General features: G+C 36.0%; 1 protein-coding gene across 3 annotated transcripts in view; it reads right to left on the bottom strand.

Moving 5' to 3' along the window:
• The window catches only part of LOC127934404 (repulsive guidance molecule A-like), a 47,451-nt gene that overhangs the window by 4,688 nt on the left and 24,103 nt on the right, over positions 1-18,660 (bottom strand). Inside the window, exons 1-3 of one of the 3 annotated variants that reach the window (XM_052531776.1) lie at positions 6,440-6,957; positions 3,641-3,756; positions 352-863 (exon numbers count right to left, since the gene is read on the bottom strand). In XM_052531776.1, coding sequence (XP_052387736.1) covers positions 352-863; positions 3,641-3,756; positions 6,440-6,453 — 642 coding nt within the window. In that variant the 5' untranslated portion in view covers positions 6,454-6,957. Of the gene's footprint in view, positions 1-351; positions 864-3,640; positions 3,757-6,439; positions 6,958-18,660 lie in introns of those variants that run through there. The other 2 variants (XM_052531779.1, XM_052531777.1) reach the window with 2 other exon arrangements.

The raw sequence follows: 18,660 nt of genomic DNA, 5'->3' as shown, positions 1-18,660 counted from the left end.
ATGGTAAGGAATGCCACATATATATAGTAACATTAGTCCTGAATGGCCTGCTAACATTCTAAGTTATTAGCCTGCCTCTCTTTTTCTGTTGGCACTTCTTTTTAAAAAAAAAAAACAAATCTTACCTTTTGTCTTATGTCGTGGAACACATCCAAATGCTAACTAGAGTCTGCACTTACAAAGTCTGCTTTCTCTTCCCACTAGTAAAACCACACTTTCACCATTAATTAGTTCCATGCTGAAACAGTTCCTTAAAATTGTGGTTGAAAATAAGCTGCTAAAATAAGACCACAGACTAATGCTGAAATTCCTTTTGCTTGTTTTTTTATGTGAGACACAGAATATCCTTACCTTCCTAGTAGCTGTAGCAGAAGATCCAGGGACAACGGGAGTGTTCGTAACCTGCACAGACAGGTACTTATTGTGAATCAGTGGCCAGGCACCCTCGACTTTACAGGTCTGAAAGTCATCGTTGAATGTGCGGAGATGTGGGTCCCCGAAAAAGCCACAGTGAGTGTAATTGGGAGGCGCAGCATTACGTGGTAAACTCCGCTCATAATGGCACACCTCTGGTCTGTCAGAGGGAGCGTTGATGTCCGGTGGTGGCTGGACCGGGGGCGGGGGTGTGCGGGCTCGAGGCTGGGTAGTGGGCCCTTCTTTAGAGCAATTGTGTTGGCTCATAAGATCCTCTATGCCATGCTGGGCTGAGTGGTAGGCCAGGTCACCCCGGCATGTACGGGCAGTGCGACGGACACAGCTGTTATACGCTCGCAGAGCAGTGCAGAACTCCTCTTCTGGGCCAGAGCTGGAGGTGGAGGCCCAGAACTCTGAGTTACACTTCAGGATCTTACACTGCAGAGTTGCTGTAAAGTGAAAAGAGAGATAGCATAAACACACTGTCATGGTCAAACCAAGTTTACAGAAAGCTGAAATGAAATAAGTATCAGCCTGAGTAGCTGACAACACTGATTAAGCTTTAAATGTGAAAACTAACAGTTCTAATGAAAACAAAGGCTTTTGAAAAAAAAAAAAAAGTCAAATAACTTGACCTTTACATTTTTAATCAAGAATAGCCCGTTTCAATTTCTTATAGTTAATATTACAAAGCTTTATATTCACATTTCATATAGTAATTTTTATTGTGATTATGTCAGTACTGAACTTTAAATGAAGTTCAGTTTAACCCTATCTTAATGAAAGCCAGTTGCTCTAGGCTCTCATAACAACACATGAATTCTCCCATTATCTGGACAAAGTGAAGCTTTAATACCATCAGTAATAAAAAAAACAACAACATTCTAACTAAGTTCCAAGTTTCAGTTTTTTGCCAATTTCCATTAAGTCTAAGTGCTATACATGTAGTTTAAAGCAAGGCTACTGTTGTCTGGTTGCCTTTTCAAATTGAAGAGCTACTGTAATACAGAACGTAAAGCAATAAGCATCTAAATAGGCATCATTACAAAGTAATGAACTCTTGATGGGCTTATCTAACTTCATTACCTCACAATGAATGACATCACTTTATATTAGTAAATGGGCTGTATGCTTTATCAAATAATGCTTGACTGATTCCAAGATCCCATATGGATATCTAGCAATTTCACACTTTTTAAGGTGCAACAAAAATGAAAAGCATTAAGTCAAATGGAAAGGAAGCCTTCAAACTGACATTCACACCAACAAAAGTCTATTGACATTCACACCAACAAAAGTCTATTATTTAGAAGTGTTAATCATCTCACATCAAAATCACACTCGTTCACACCTCGATTGGTACTTTTGCATTGCTAAGCAGATTTTGGAGGTGGTTTTGAATGAAGCACCAGGGATGTCAGTGACCAAAACAGTGGCCTTAATCAAAGGCAAAAGCAATTTCAAGCACATTCCCCTTTCTCGGATTACAAGAGCTGAAATGAAATCTGGAGACTTTTCAGTCATGTTTTTTTTTTTTTTTTTTTACCATTTGAGTTTCATAAAATGCAAGGACATGCCAAAACTACACAACTTTGTTTCCAAATGATCAAGCAACAATCTTTGTTGTCTCAGTTACAAACACATCTTCCACCTACCAGCCACAAAGGGCATTCATCATCCATCTGATAAGAGACAATAGGTTAATTTAAGATGTCAACGACTAGTGCTTGCATGATTGCCTTTTGTTTGGGGTTAAATAACTTGAAAGAAGATGGGACACCGGGTGTAAAATCAAACCGCACACTATTTACAACTAATCAGAGCCTTGACAGAACAAAACAGCACTTATAAATTCCATTATAGTGAGATACACAGGAATTAATTATCACATTTGGAAAACACTGTTGACCCATAACCATGTGGGAGTGCCTACACTCTTCTACACACATTAGAATTTTCTTTCTGCAATATATACATTGTAAAAAACTTAATTTATTAAAGTAAAATAGCTGTATTTGTATTATTAGATTTTTTAGAAGTGTCTAATCAAAAATGCAGGCATATAAACGCTTGGCATTGAAAAATATCAATAATGGTCACGATAAAATTTTTATTTTAGATTTTTTAAAAAAACAGAACACCAAAAAACAAGTAACTTCAAGTGACAGCAACTGCAAAACTAATCCATGCCACAGTGTATGGTGGAAAAATAAGTATAAATTTAATACAGTGGACATCAAAATATTACAGTTAATCTATAAAAAGGACTAGTGTAATGCAGACAGAGATCAAATCTGTGATCCAAAAAAAAAAAAAAAACACTTTGCCATTACAGTCTTTTTCTACTTCTGTTCACTGTGAAGTCAAGGCATAGCCTATAGGCTACCGTATTTACAGTAATGTAAATGCAGACTAATCTTTGAATAGAATTGTGAATACAAATTTAATCTATTTTATATATATATATATATATATATATATATATATATATATATATATATATATATATATATATATATTAATATCTATGCAGGTATATATACAGGCAACTTCTGACATTTCCATTTAAGGACTTACGGTCATCAAACTTTTTAAAGGCTATACTGTGCGTGTGAAATGGTTTTTTGGAAATGTTGGCCCCACAAGTCCAGCGAAGACCGATATGTGGAGGCTTCGCTTCCCCTCCCCCAAACACAACAGCGCGTCTCCGCCAGAGCTGTGGGAAACACTGCGGTAGTGCAGCAGCAGAATCGAACCGAACCCTCGGATCACCACGCTCTTCTCGCACGGTTTAAACAATGGCTCTAAAAAAACTAAACTCTAGCTCTGCATACATTCGCCTTAACTTTCTCAACGCGAAAATGTTTAGATTTAAACGTAACACCTTCAACTTAAATGTGTGTAGCGTCAACTTGAAAGTTATAAACAACATTATTCAAGCGTGCATAATAAAGGAATGCGCGCTGACAGTGTTTTGGAAGATAAGTAACTTTTGCCAGCCAGAATTGGGTCATGACTAATCAAAATATATCTAACTGCGTTTAGTTTGCTGATAAGTAAGAAAGCATGCGTTTGTCTGCATTATTTCATCATTAATTTCTTTAAATGTTTGCTGTTTTTTTAACGATTAGGTCATCATTGCTTCGACGATTCAACTCCAAAAAACATATGCGTGTCCTTATTTCCAGTCCTAAAACTCGAATTAGATTAAAAAGGTTTTTCTTACCTGCTGGAAACAGACAGAGAAAGAGTACAACGAACTGGCAGACGTGTAGCGCCGATGGTCCTGCTCCTTTCCCCATAACCATCCATCCAGCACGGGACAGCGCTCCTCTCCTCTCCCTATTTACACCAGCAATGTGAGGAAAGGCGAATTAGAGCAATGCTGCGACTTTCCGTTCGATTGAAAGTTGCTGAAGAACCGCAACATAACAAAATCATGCCGCCCGCCCTTCCGTCGAACAAATATCGCTGCTTTTTGTCAGGTATTCTGTGTTCACACATTCCCAACCCTCACTAGAAACGTGCCATCAATTTTCCAGTTCGCTAGTATCAAGAGGGTGCAGCCTACACCAAGAAGTGCACCAATAAGAAGTCACTGTTCCGCCACCAACCCCTGACTAGTTTCAAATTACGCCTGGGCTTTGAAAAGAACTTCACCCGTTTGCCATGTCTGCGAGCTCAGGAAAGTGAACCCATACTTGTTACTTTTTAATAAATAGCTGTGTTATCGTTTCCTGAGCGGTTATAGGCCTATGCATTTTCAGTTTTGCGAGAATCAAAATGAGAGTGAAAATGTATTTCTTAAGTTCTAAAATTACCTTGGTAATTAAATACCACTTACTTGAGTCTTATACACAAATTCACCAATTAGCCCATTTAATCCCATCTGTGCACAATAAGAGCTGATGTACTGCACACACTACAAATGAAAGTGCAGATGGTCTTGCTTTTATTTTTGCATGGCTGGTGTAAATAGTAACATGTCCAGAGCTGTATAACTAGGCTACCATATTTAGTATACATAATAATTAAAGCCTCTTTTATTAATGTATCCAAGAAGATTGCTCTGTCTGTCTCATATAAATCATAATCACAATACATGACGGTGGTCACAATAGCCCCAATTTGAAGAAATAGTTAACCGATTCATATTATATAACCTCGGCTAACAGTACATTTGCAAATACATCAATATATCAACAATAAATTGTTATTTTCATTATAATCCAGAATAAAACACACTTTCAATAAAAAAAATATATATACATACATGCATACATACATACATACATGCATACATACATACATACATACATACATACATACATACATACTTACACATGAATTTACAGTCTATTTCATTAGACTGCCCAAGTATTATACATGCTTACCTATATAGCTAGGTTAATGGGTTAAAGCAGGTCCAATCCAGGGTCCTGAAGGGCCAACATCTTGCAGAGTTTAGCTTCTCCCAACATGCATAGCCAGAAGATTCTAGTAGTCCTGAAGATCTTGATTTCTGTGGTCCAGTTGTGTTTAATTGGGGATGGAGCTAAACTCTGCAGGACAGTAGCCCCCCAGGAGCGGAACTGGACACTCGCAAAAGAAAGAATTAGTTTCTGGTTAAAATTACATTTGGAATTGATGCTTTATTTGTACAGTAGATTGATTTTAGGAAGAAGTCCAAATGGAAAGATGCTTCTTTTCAAACCTATTCTTCAAAAATGAAAGAGAAGCCCATACCACCCACAACTAAACTGCAACCGCATACTGTTTGATCACCTGTTAGTGTTCTGTCTCTGACAACTTAAATGCACCCTTTTTTAAAACGTTTGAAAAACAACTGCCAATATGTGATCAGGTGTTCCTGTAGCTCAACTGGTAGAGCATTGTGCTTAAGCAAGTGCAAGGTTAGGGGTTCAAATCCCAGGAAACACATGATAGTAGAGAATTGTTAGCCTGAATGCAATGTAAGTTGCTTTGGATAAAAGTGTCTGCTAAATGCATAAATGTAATGTGACCCCAGTTAAGAGATCTACAAACTCACGTCAGTGCATTTGCTTCATTAAGTCCCCCAACAGATGACCGGAACAAGATGCACTACTATAAAATGTGAAATATTTATAAAATACATAATCATACTAGGACTACTTTTTTATTTGTGCACATACGAGATGAAGAATGAATGATGCTTGCCCATCTATAAAGTATAAAATCTATTAATTAAAGTAATCAATCTGATTATAAAAGTCTTGTTGAGATTTTGACAGGTCAAGGTAGGTCCTAAAGAAGAGGAGGGAATGTGTATTTGTTAGGGCAGGCTATGTGGTTTTGTTTTTAGTGGTCAGCTGTTGCAGTCCAACAGATGGCGCTTGCACAGTGGTGGAGAATGAATGCAACCCGTTCTCATCAGGGTTGCATGATATCTCCAGACTCAGAGATGCGTCCTAGTGTATAAGGGTTTGAAAGAACCACTATATTATTTACAGTTCAACTGTGATGTCTCCATTTTCTTTTGAAATTAAAGATAATTTATTTGAGGTACTTAATACCAAAACATGACATTATGATATGTATCTTTAGAGAGAAAATATAGCCTAGATGGTGCTGTGAACCCAACACAGAGGTTCTCTACCATCTGTGAGTTTAATTCATCATCTCTGTATGATTTCTAGTGCAACAGAGGCTAAAATATTAACATTTAGACACAGCAAAATAACACTAATTAGTGACAGCAGCATAACAACAAAAAAATCCCATTAAATCCCTCTATCCTAATAAGGCTAATGCAAAAATAGAATAATGTATTTATTCCTAATATTAGACACAATCCTTACATTTAGATTAGCACTGTAGCCAAAGAACTCGACTACTTGCGATGCAGACTTTTTAAATCAAAACTATATAATGCAATATATGATCTCTATATCATTTAAGAGGGGATCTTCACTGTTAAAGTAACCGCTGCAGATTGTTTAAAAAAAAATCAAAGCTATTTGTTAAGAAATCACTCAGAACCCACCTTTTTGAATGCATGGAGCTCTTCAACACTTCTGGGTTTTGTTTCTTTGCGGAACCGGGATGAAGCTTGCTGGTCGAATCCGGACTGAAGCGCGTGCACGCGTGCTTTGTATCAGTAATCCGAAATTCTTAATTAAGTGTATACATCGTTGTAAAACTAAAGGTTAAGCGCCGCTGTCGTCCCTGCATGATGTCCCTTGGTTATCATTTAGGCTTATTATTTCAAAGGCGAAATGGGTTTTTATCTAAACGCTGCTATCTACTTGCGGTGACTGATGTTATTTTCATCGGTGTCTTGATCTGGAAATGAAGGTATGATCCGTCAACCAGTTTATCGAGATACAGACGATAAAAAAGAAAACCTCGGAAACGTTTTCGAATAAACAGTGTTCTTCATTTTGCAGTGGTATTCCCAAGATTTCTCTGTGGCTCTGAGGACTTGAGTAGGAAGAGCCCTCGGGGCAGCAGTGTTGATAGCGCTGGCTCGTTTCCTCGCCTCAGTGTTGTGAAATGACGAGTTTGAAAGTGTGAGGCACAATGAACCGCGCTGCTCTGTCCAACTCTCCACACTGTCATAGTCAACACATGCGTCTGTCTGTTTAACCATGCTGTAAGATTAACGTTAAGATTATAATGTTACTGGATTAGAAAGAACACATTTTAAGCATTTTCTGCCCGTAATTTAATAAGCGTGTGTGTGTGTGTTTGTGTGTCTTAAACATCTAGATAATTATATCTGCTACAACTTAAAGTAGTTTCCAAATCTATTACTTAGGCTATCTATCAACTGTGTAGATGAATCTAATGGTGTGCTGTTCATCCATCCAATTACTGGATGGTCTTTAACACTAATAGAATAGTCATGGACATCTTAAATGTTATGAATTTAATGTGGTCAACAAATTAACATGTGCAAAATCACATGTAATAACCAATATTTTGAGTGTGATATTGCTTCAGTATATACAACAGCTGTTCACAGTAGGCTATATTATATAGGCTATATAAAGAAAATAGATCCAAATAGAATATATATCAGAGAGTGACTAGTCCTTATTTGTTCTACTACAAAAAAAAAAAAAAAATGCAGAGGCATAACGCTTTCAAATAGTAGTACCAAGGCACACCGACTGAAAGCTGGTCTGGGAAAGATTATATAATGGATGCACCATTATATACTCTTTCCCAGACCAGCTTTCAGTCAGTGTCAGTGGTTTCCCCTCTCTCTCTCCAATTCAGTAATCACGCGACTCCTAAATTTGTATTTTTTTCTGAATAAGTAATTACTTAGCACCCATGTGTAACATTTATGTAAGCCAAACATACTGTATTCATCACGTTGTCGTGTGACCTATCAGCGTCAGTTGTGTCACCTCACTGCTATTCACAAATCCTCTCCCAAGGCCTCGTGATAGTAAAATGTCTATCAGATGCACACTTCAGAACTTTAGCTAGACTTTTTTTTATTGTTGAGTGTAATTACATGCAACCTCTTACTAAAAGCAGTCAAGGTACAGATAATGTAATTAGACAATCTAAATGTAAATGGCACAAATCTAGAAAGTAACTCAAGTGATAGAAACAAGACTGGCTGCTCTAAGTCATGTCCTTGTTAATTGCAGAGCAGGGTTGTGAGACTCTGCAGTGCCAACATAAGGGGCTGAGCCCATTATCCAGTTAAGACCTGACTACATTATACTAGTCCCATATGCAACTTGTTTCAAGCCCTGTTAAACTGAGCAATTAGGGAATATTAATATTTCAGCCATGACAAAAAAAAAATAATAATAAATAAAAATACGCTTTCAGATTATGTTTTTTTAAAAGTTGAACCTCTTTTAACTTGACAAGGCATTCTAAAAATGCAGCTGTCATGCACAAGACACAACCGCAATGGTCAAAGACATCCATCTAGCATGTTTACATAAAACAAATGAAAAGCGTGTGGAATGCAAAAATGCATTTTGTGTGAACAGCTACTGCATCAACAAGCTAAGTACATACTGCATCATAATGAATGGTCATTTTAATAATAATTTAGAAAAAAATGGTCTTCTTTGTAGCATTGCTCAATAGGGTGTATATTGGACTGTTACAGTTCAGTTATTGCATTTCAAAACAATCAAATTACCATTTGGATTAAAATCGCTGGAGAGCACACATAAGAAGGAAAGAAAAAAATCTCCATCACTTAAAAAAAAGAAGAAAAAAAGCATCTGGAGCATCTGAAAAAAAAAATCACTTTCTGAGCTATAGCAAGGGGGTTGGTCATGCCCCTGCTGTAGAGGACATCAGAATTATTTGGATCATATTTGAGCATGAGCTTTTGAGACTGTTTGTTGTCAATCATAAATAAACAAACTAAAATGATCTTTGACTTAATATTATTAAATAGTAACACATTTTATCTTTGACCTTACCCACTATGACAGATGCTTGAGGGATACCGCTTTTGCATTTTGCTGTTAGTCTCCAAGGCAGAGGTTTCCACCCTGGTGTGAAGAGAAAGGCTTTAGAACAACCGGATGCTGGACATCCACCACAAACACAGCTGGCGGAGGACAAAAAATAAATAAAAAATAGAGGGGGTGCAAGGGCAAACAGACAAGGCTTGCTAAAGCTATGCGCTCAGTTGATACATGTTTGGCTTGACATTTTTACATTTAGCAATACATAAAAATCCAGCATGAGCTTTAGCAAATAACGATGCCAGAAGGTGTTGGATATTTTTGTGCAGGAAGACCCAGGCAAGTTAGTGTTTAAAATAAAGAAATAATTCAATTCAATTCAAATCAAGTTTATTTGTAGGGATGCACGATAATATCGGCACAATATCGGTATCGGCCGATAAAAGCTTAAAATGACCATTATCGGTATCGGCCGATATGAATATTTCTGCCGATGAGCCAAACCGATATTCTCCAAGCGAAATAATTGACCTGTTTTTCAGATGTGAATGTCTGTCTACATTTGTAAAATAATACATTTATGGTAGAATCAGTACAGAAGAGATACATGGATTTCTCTTCAGTAAAATTAAAGTTTAAATATATCAGTATATATTTGTATATATATCGATATCGGTATCGGCATCGGCCAAAATTATTTTGAAAATATCGGCATATCGAATATCGGCCAAAATCCAATATCGTGCATCCCTATTTATTTGTATAGCGCTTTTTACAAAACAAATCGTTACAAAGCAACTTTACAGAAAATTATGTTTCTACAATATTTAGTAGTAGCTAGTAGTTTGTGCACATTTGACAGGATTTTAGAAAAAATAAAAATAATAATAATAATACAAGACGTAGTCAGCTAGACGATGAACTATCAATATTATTAATTAAGTTATTATATGATTCAGTCACAAATTTAGCAATAATTGTTAGTTCTGTTTGTTGATTCAGGGTTAGCATCATCTGGGGTCCTCCGAGGGGTCAGCATCATCTCTTCTCAGGTGTTCTGGATCCAGACTGGAGCTTGTTTAAATCCTAGTTACCACGGGATGTGAATCCCGTGGCGAAACATAGAAACAAAATACAGACATCATCAGCATAGCTGCTGATCCAACAAAGTAAAATTAGTTTAACCCAAGCTAATGAATAAAAATGCACCTTTGATCAGATGCAACTACACTCACAATTAAAAAGATACATTATTCGTATGCTTGGCGAAAGAGATGTGTTTTTAATCTAGATTTAAACAGAGAGAGTGTGTCTGAACCCCGAACATTATCAGGAAGGCTATTCCAGAGTTTGGGAGCCAAATGTGAGAAAGCTCTACCTCCTTTAGTGGACTTTGCTATCCTAGGAACGTTTTTTGACCTTAGGGTGCGTGATGGGTTGTAACGTGGTAGAAGGCTAGTTAGGTACGCAGGAGCTAAACCATTTAGGGCCTTATAGGTAAGTAATGATAATTTGTAACTGATACGGAACTTAATAGGTAGCCAGTGCAGAGACTGTAAAATTGGGGTAATATGATCATATTTTCTTGACCTGGTAAGGACTCTAGCTGCTGCATTTTGGACTACCTGTAGCTTGTTTATTGACGAAGCAGGACAACCACCTAGAAGTGCATTACAATTGTCCAGTCTAGAAGTCATGAATGCATGAACTAGCTTTTCTGCATCAGAAACAGATAACATGTTTCGTAGCTTGGCAATGTTTCTAAGATGGAAGAATGCAGTTTTTGTAACATTGGAAATATGATTTTCAAAAGACAAATTGCTGTCTAATATAACACCCAGATTTCTGACTGTCGAGGAAGTAACAGTACATCCGTCTAGTTGCAGATTGTAATCTACAAGATTCTGTGTAGTGTTTTTTGGTCCAATAATTAGTATCTCTGTCTTATCTGAATTTAATTGGAGAAAATATTTGTCATCCAATCTTTTACATTTTTAACACACTCTGTTAGCTTAGATAATTGGGAAGTTTCATCTGGTCTCGTTGAGATATATAGCTGAGTATCATCAGCATAACAGTGGAAGCTAATTCCGTATTTTCTAATAATATTACCAAGGGGCAACATGTATATTGAAAATAGAAGGGGACCTAGGACGGATCCTTGTGGCACTCCATATTTTACTGATGATAAATGAGATGACTCCCCTTTTAAGTAAACAAAATGGTAGCGATCGGACAGGTAGGATCTAAACCATCTTAGAGCCTGCCCTTGAATACCTGTATAGTTTTGTAATCGATCTATGAGTATGTCATGATCTATGGTGTGGAACGCAGCACTAAGATCAAGTAAGACTAGAAATGAGATGCAGCCTTGGTCTGACGCAAGGAGCAGGTCATTTGTAATTTTAACAAGTGCAGCATAAAATCATTTTAAAATGGTGAGAAAAACACAAGTGAAAATAGTAATGGATAAAGAATGCAATATGAGTGGGAGAGAGGAAACCACATAACAGAGAGGCTAGACATCTACAGAATGTCACACATGCACTGAATGAAAAACAGAAGAAAAAATATATATATGCTATTTTATTTTGGCCTAACACAAAGACTTTGATTTTAGTGGTTACCCATTCAGACATGAAAACAGCTGTAGTTATTACAACAACAATTAAGAAAAATCAATAACTCCCCCTCCTTTTTGCTCCCCTTGATTTCCTTTCATTTGCTTGATGATTGAATACTGACAGTGGCATTCTCATTATGTTTCACATAATTCATTATAGACACTCTGTCAGTTTTATGACTTTATGTCTTAAAGCCTTGGCCACTATAATAGAATGTGAGGTGAGGATAAGACTTGCCAGACAGTGAGCCATTCCAGCCGGTAATTATGGTACGAGACCGTGGGATCCCAGTCTGGTTGAAAACCATTAATTTTCCAATTTGTCTCATGAAAAGGCAGAGGATTGGGCACAGTGAATCTAGCCAATGTTTATTTTATGAGCGTTTGTGTAACTGTTTGCCTGCTGTAGGAACACTATGATCTGAAGTATGCTCACACATTTGAGATGAATGCTTATAACAATGCCGAAAGCGTGATCAAAGGAAGATTTATCTAATTTCTATTGTGTTGGGTGTAATTAGGTAGATAAGTTGAAAGAATGGCTAGACTGTCATTTTCCCCTTTGTCAGAGAGGAACTTTATCAGCGTATACGTGGGCTAGTGAATATCCTCACTAAGCTTTCTAAACAGCAGCTTACGCAGAGCTGTCGCCATGTTATCTTCTTCACAGCTCAACACAACAATAATGAAGGGTGTAGTTTAAAATGCTTTCAAGTGTACATTTCTTTAATATGCCAGTGAAGTTCACTTATAAATAAGCCTAAAAGAGGCTTTCAATCCTCTGGTGTTCTTTTCATATAGGAGTAAATGCAGATGTGATTTAAATATGCACACAAAAAAGCAATTTAAGGTTAATTAAATCCGACCTCCATCTGCATGTAATGAATGCAAATGCTATATGAGGGAAAGGACATGTTAATGTTATTTTGGTTGCTTAGTTATTAAAAATGTCAATTTTCAAACTGAAAACTCAAACAGTTGTAGTCTCGCACTATTTGTAAACAGGACTATTCATGAGGAGAAACACAAAAGGTGGTTTCATAAACATCTGTGGACTCTTATTGCTTTTTGTTAATTCTGAGTATGATCGAACGGATAGATTCGGGTTTGTTTACATTCTCAGTCATCCCTGTTTTACCTGCAGGGACATTCCTTGTTATTTGTAGTACGGGGCTGATAAGCAAATAGATTTGTAACATTCATCAACCCCTCCATCATATGAGTCACAACAGCAGAAAACAATCATCACAACGTGATCTTAATCAAACATACTGGTTTAAACCAACACTGTAGGCTGTTTTATATCAAATGTGGCTGTTTTGTATTAATTTTATTTGTATATGTTTTTTAAGGAGTTAATTTGAAGTTAAAAACACATTTTGTGAGGATGAATACAGTAGCTCTATATATATATATATATATATATATATATATATATATATATATATATATATTGCTGTCACAGAACAGAAGTCTGATACTGTAAAATTACTTTCCCCAACTTCAAAGTGACTGGCTTAACTGACCCTGTCATCAGTTATTTCCTGCTGATAAGGTAATTCAGTGATTCAGCAACAACTAATGAGACATGAAGCCAAGGGATGTCTTCAGACTCCAAACAAATATGTCAGAACTGTCTGGTAGGAACACCCCTATTTGTGATTGCTGTGCCAACTGAAATAACTACCTTCATTTATCTCTTTCTCCCACAGCGCATATCAGGATAAGCCTTCTTCTTTAGAATTCATGCATCAACCAAATCCTCAAGAATAGGTGGCAGGTGATTGTAATTACTCAGGTAAGACTTGATCTTAAAATACAGAACTCCAATTATCTCATTATCTCTCATGGTCATTATAAATTCTACTTTTTACATATTAAGTTTATTACATATTAACTATGTACTTTGTATACAAATCTATGTCATTGCCTATTATATAAAAAGTTATATGTTAGTAGAAATATGATCAGTTGAGAAAGCTAGAGTATACAATCTTCATTCTTTGAAAAGGTCCCACCTCAGTTTTACTTAAAGGGGTCATATGTTGCCATTTCAATTTTTCCTTTCTCTGGACTGTTACAAGCTCTTGGTGCATAAAGAAGATCTGTAAAGTCGCAAAGACTGAAGTACAAAATGTTGAAGATAATGTATTTTTTTAAACCCTAAACCACATAATCACATTTCATTACACCAAATACACAAAATAATGTTCTTTATAGCAATGTCATTTGACCCAGTAGTTATAAGTGAACACAAAGGAGAAATCAGTCCAGAACTGTCTTTAGAAGCAAGTCTTGAAAAATGAAAATCTTTCAGTTTTCAATCTGTGAATTATCCAACCCAGGCTCATTGGAAAAACATGTATTGTAGCAACATTTCTGGAAAATCATATTACGTTGTTTCTTGCACAATTCAGGACACATTCAAAGTGAAATGTCCAGTGTGTAGTTCTAAAAGTGAGCTCAGTTTTATTTGAAACAGATAAATGTAAATCTGGCGACATTTTATTATGTTGGTTGTTGTATGTATTGCATCAGTTATTAAATAACCGATAGGAATAAAATGTCTGGTGAGTGGTGCCCAAAGTTTGGTTTGAAAATAATGTACCACCTGCTTTAAACCCTACCTTAAACTTTCCAATGGTGTTAACAAAAGTAAACCTGGGATAAATACGCAATACAAATATTAGCAAAATAGCCAAAATGAATGACAAATAATGAATGACTGTCAATGGAGAAAGATGTTTTTAATATCCTTTGTTGATCCTGGATCAACATTTAAATCAACCAATCACAACTCTCTGAAGTCATCAGTATGTGCAGACCAAACAATGCTCAATCCATTTCAACCATTCCCTTGTTTTAATCCAAACAGTCCAACAACAGGTACAATTTTCCATCAGACTTCTTTGGCTTCCCCCTCTCTGTAACCAAAAGTATACCATAACCTTTAAAGCACACATGCAGACACCTGATGCCTCTATATCCATTTATTAAAGAAAGACATTCTAGGACTAATCTGTTAATACTGGTTTCATTTATGGAAATGTCACCTTTGTCTCTAAATTTTAAATTCAATGCTTTATGTAATGCCTATTATAACTGAATGTAAAACTATTTGCATTGGACATTCCTTGTTTGTTTATTACCCAAATGACCATAGTTAGATTTTTTTCTTATTGTTTTCTTATCACAGTATAGCGCAAACACATGCAATCACAGACAATGCACAGAGCTGTTGTGCCGAGGCCGTGTTGAAGACAGCCTAGAAATGCATTATGCATCAGCAATGTTCGCTGAATTAAAGAGGCAAGGAATCAAGCGGTGCACTGTGTCTCAGTTCACATAGATCACCTTAGCTTATTCTCACAGGCGTGTAATTTCCTCCTTGATGAAACACAAAATTAAATATGTGGCCCTGAGAGCAAATGAAAAAGAAATGGATGAGAACAGATATAAGCGCAGACAAGTGCCACTTGGAAGGAGCTACCCACAACACACAGCATAGTGCTAGACTTAAAGTGTTGATCTATCCGTATGATTGAGGGGTTATCTAGCCCTCTTGGCACAGCACAAACTGCACAACTATGGCCAGTTGCATAAACATAGGCACTATGTTAAGAATGTGTCTTTCAAACTAGTTAGATCAACTAGCAGTTAGCCAAGGGGTAATCAGACTTACTTTTTAGATTCACATTAGACCTATCTACTTTTTTGTAACTGACTTTAAAAAGTTATGACCAGTCTTGAAGAAAATAATTACTAACTTTTTAGACTAGTCTAAGCAGTTTATGCAACCCGCCCCTGATGTAGAGTGCTAAGAGGCATCATTACATTCACTTTATCAGATGCAGACAGCATTGATGTGTATCCTAGTGGAGTACTATCTAAGAGAACACCTTTTAGGTGGAAAAAGGGAGGTGAATGTTCAAAGCCTCATTATGTAAACACATTCTGGCTTAAACGCTTGGACTGTTAAATGTTTCTTAAGCAGACATACCAGTCCGGTATGTGCTTTTAATTTATGCTCTGCACCTAGAGATGAGCATGGTCTGCAATTAGAATTAATCCAGAGGCAAACTGGAGTTGGTGAAAATGAAAATAACAACGACATAGTTGAAAGGGCTCCAAGACTGAAAGCTTATAATGAATTCATTTTTAAAAGACACTTTTAGTTGGAACACTCATTTGTATGGTAAGACAATAAAATGAATTATCATACAACGTGACAGTTCATAAAAAAGTAAAAATGTCACTTTAAACTTGTATGAATTAATTTCAACAGTTAGAACACCAAAGGATTAAACATACTTTCTTAGCTACTTTTTTCCCATACAATGGAAGTTGAAGGGGACTAGGCACTGCTAATCTCCAAAAAGCATCAGCAAAGTGATCCACATGACTTGTGCACTATATTCAAATCTACTGGAGCAATAGTGTTAGAAAAAAGAAAAAGAAAAGACAACTAGGCATTCTTAGACAAAATTGCCCTGAAAATCTTGCTTGACTGTGGTCACCATTCATTTTAATTGTATGGAAAAAAGCTGGAAGGACATTCTGTATCCTAACATCTTTATGTCATATGCGTTTTGAATAACAGAAATGTCAATTTTGAACGAGTTATTCCTTTAAGGGGGCATAACACACACAGTTTCACCCAATCTCATGTTAATCTTGAGTACATATGGAGTAGTAATGCATGCTTCATATCTCCAAAAAGTCTTTAGGTTTATCATATAAAAGAAAACTACAGCTTTACAAAAAAAGCAGAGCTCCTGGAGACATGCATTATATATATATATATATATATATATATATATATATATATATATATTTGCACATCCTAACCCTAACACTGTTTACATAATGCTGGGTTCTTTACAAACAAACAAAGTTATCTTTACCTTACAGCCAAAAACACACTGGAGACATTCTTCCTGAGAAAGTCCCGTTCACTCTGGTCGATGCCTGCACGGGTGTGTTTTTCCGGGAGAAATACCCATTCTAGGACTTCCACCCTTGTCTACGTCATGTAGAGTCACGATCGAAAAAAAAACCTCTACAGAACTTGTACGAACCCGGAAGTACGATTTTTGGCACAGAAATACTCTGTCAAACATCCAAATTGTTTTTTGAAACTTTGTCCATGCTTAGCATGAGAATACAACTCTTTAACAGTGTAAACAACTCTGAATGCATGAAACAGCATTGTACACTCCAAATCATAAAGATTTCTACTTTCTCTACTGCTATAATTATTAAGCCGAACATGAAACAAACTGGAAGGCATTATCTCAGTGGTTGTACAGCCTAGAAGATTTTCTTTCTTTCTTTCCTTATTTCTTTTTTTCTGTATCATTGATGGAATGATAACTTTGTGGATTCTCAGAGACTGGGCTCATATGAAAAGGAGTTCTCAAAATGACTCCGTGGCAGCTGTTATCTGTGTTGCCATAGTAACCAATAAAGCCAGAGGTCTTCAATTTTTTGTTCCTCTTATGAAACCTTTTATTATGTCTTGTATGTATATGTGTGAATAGAATTTGAAATATAATTAATTTATGTATTTACTTATTTTGCTGCATCCCTCAGCAGTAATATTATTTTACCATTTGATTACAGTAATAGAAGGTATAACATACTGTATATATCAGTAACAGTAACCTTCAAGAATCGGCTTAAAACCCATCTCTTCTATCTTTATTTGACCCTCTAACTTTAGCCCTCACTGTTCTAATTCTATTCTTAAAAAAAGAATAGAATAGAATTCTAATCTTTTTGTATTCTATTTTCTTTTTTTTAATTATACAATTATATATAATAAAAAAACTCTAACACTAACTTGCTCTATTCTTTTTCTATTCTATGTGTTTTCTTTTATTTATTATATTATTTAAAAGCCCTTGCTACATGTATTGCGTTTAAGCTAACTGAGACTTGTTGTAGCACTTATATATCATTGCTCTTTTGTTGTATTTTAATTGCTTCCATTGTCCTCATTTGTAAGTCGCTTTGGATAAAAGCATCTGCTAAATGACTAAATGTAAATGTAAATGTAACAGTATACAATAAGGTCCCATAGTTAATGATAGTTATTACATCATAACATTCACTAACAATGAGTAATACATTTGTTGCAATGTTTATTCATCTTTATTTAAATTATTAACAGATGCAACTTTTACATTTTACTAATGTATAAATGTTGAAATTAACATGAACTAAGATTAAAATATCTCATGTTGTTAACTGAGATTAATAAATGGAATCTTAATGTAAAGCGATGCATACATCACACATACATTTAAGTTCCTTTTATGAAGCCAGGATTATTTTAGCCAGGATAATTTTATTGTGTCTTGTGTGTGTGTGTGTGTGTGTGTGTGTGTGTGTGTGAAAGGAATTTTAATCTGCATATATCAGCAATAACATTCATCTAACATCAATCTATTCGAAAACATAATAAATTATATCATATATTAGATGACAAACACATCACAAACACAATTATACAACTCTGATCAGCATAAAAAAACGATATTTATCTTACAAACATGTTAGTAGCAGAGATAAGAATCAACAAGCAACTAGGTGGTGATTCATGTCAGTGACATGTTGTTCTCCCTCAGTGTCTAATGGGAGTGTTGTTAGATTGGAGGAGGGTCCTGCAGAGTCTTGTATGCACAGCTGTAGGGGTACGTCCTTTCTTTCTTTTGTGATGTCCAGTCACCAAGGCCAGAGCTAAAATTACTACAGATGCAAACCAATTATCGACCCTTCACAATTCTACACAGGTTCTCTGTTTGGCAGCTGTTTCGAGAGCTGTGATGGACAAAAGAAAAAGAGATGTATTTTGCCCGGATCCTTTGGATTGGAGTATGCAGGTCACGAATAAGAATCAAATCTCACAGATCCATGCTACTGCACTTCAAGAACTCTCCAGCGGCTCAGGTGTTTAGTGGTACAAGACTGTGTACGTGGAATTGCAGATGTGATTTCAAAGCAAATTTATGAGAAGGCAGGGCTGCTCGAAAATCTTTAGACTAAATCACTTTTAATTAGGCAAGGAAAAAGCATAAGTTGCCTAAATACATATTTTACTGGAAGAACACAGATGCTTTTGTCAATAGATTTATAGACTGCTGTTCTGTTGTAGTGCTTGATATGGATTAAGAGTTTTAACACTGTTTC

The sequence above is a fragment of the Carassius gibelio genome, chromosome A18, assembly GCF_023724105.1.
Source record: "Carassius gibelio isolate Cgi1373 ecotype wild population from Czech Republic chromosome A18, carGib1.2-hapl.c, whole genome shotgun sequence".
NCBI classification, from domain to species: Eukaryota; Metazoa; Chordata; class Actinopteri; order Cypriniformes; family Cyprinidae; genus Carassius; species Carassius gibelio.
The sequence above is the reverse complement of the archived record's forward strand: the minus strand, read 5'-3'. Positions and strand labels throughout refer to the sequence as shown.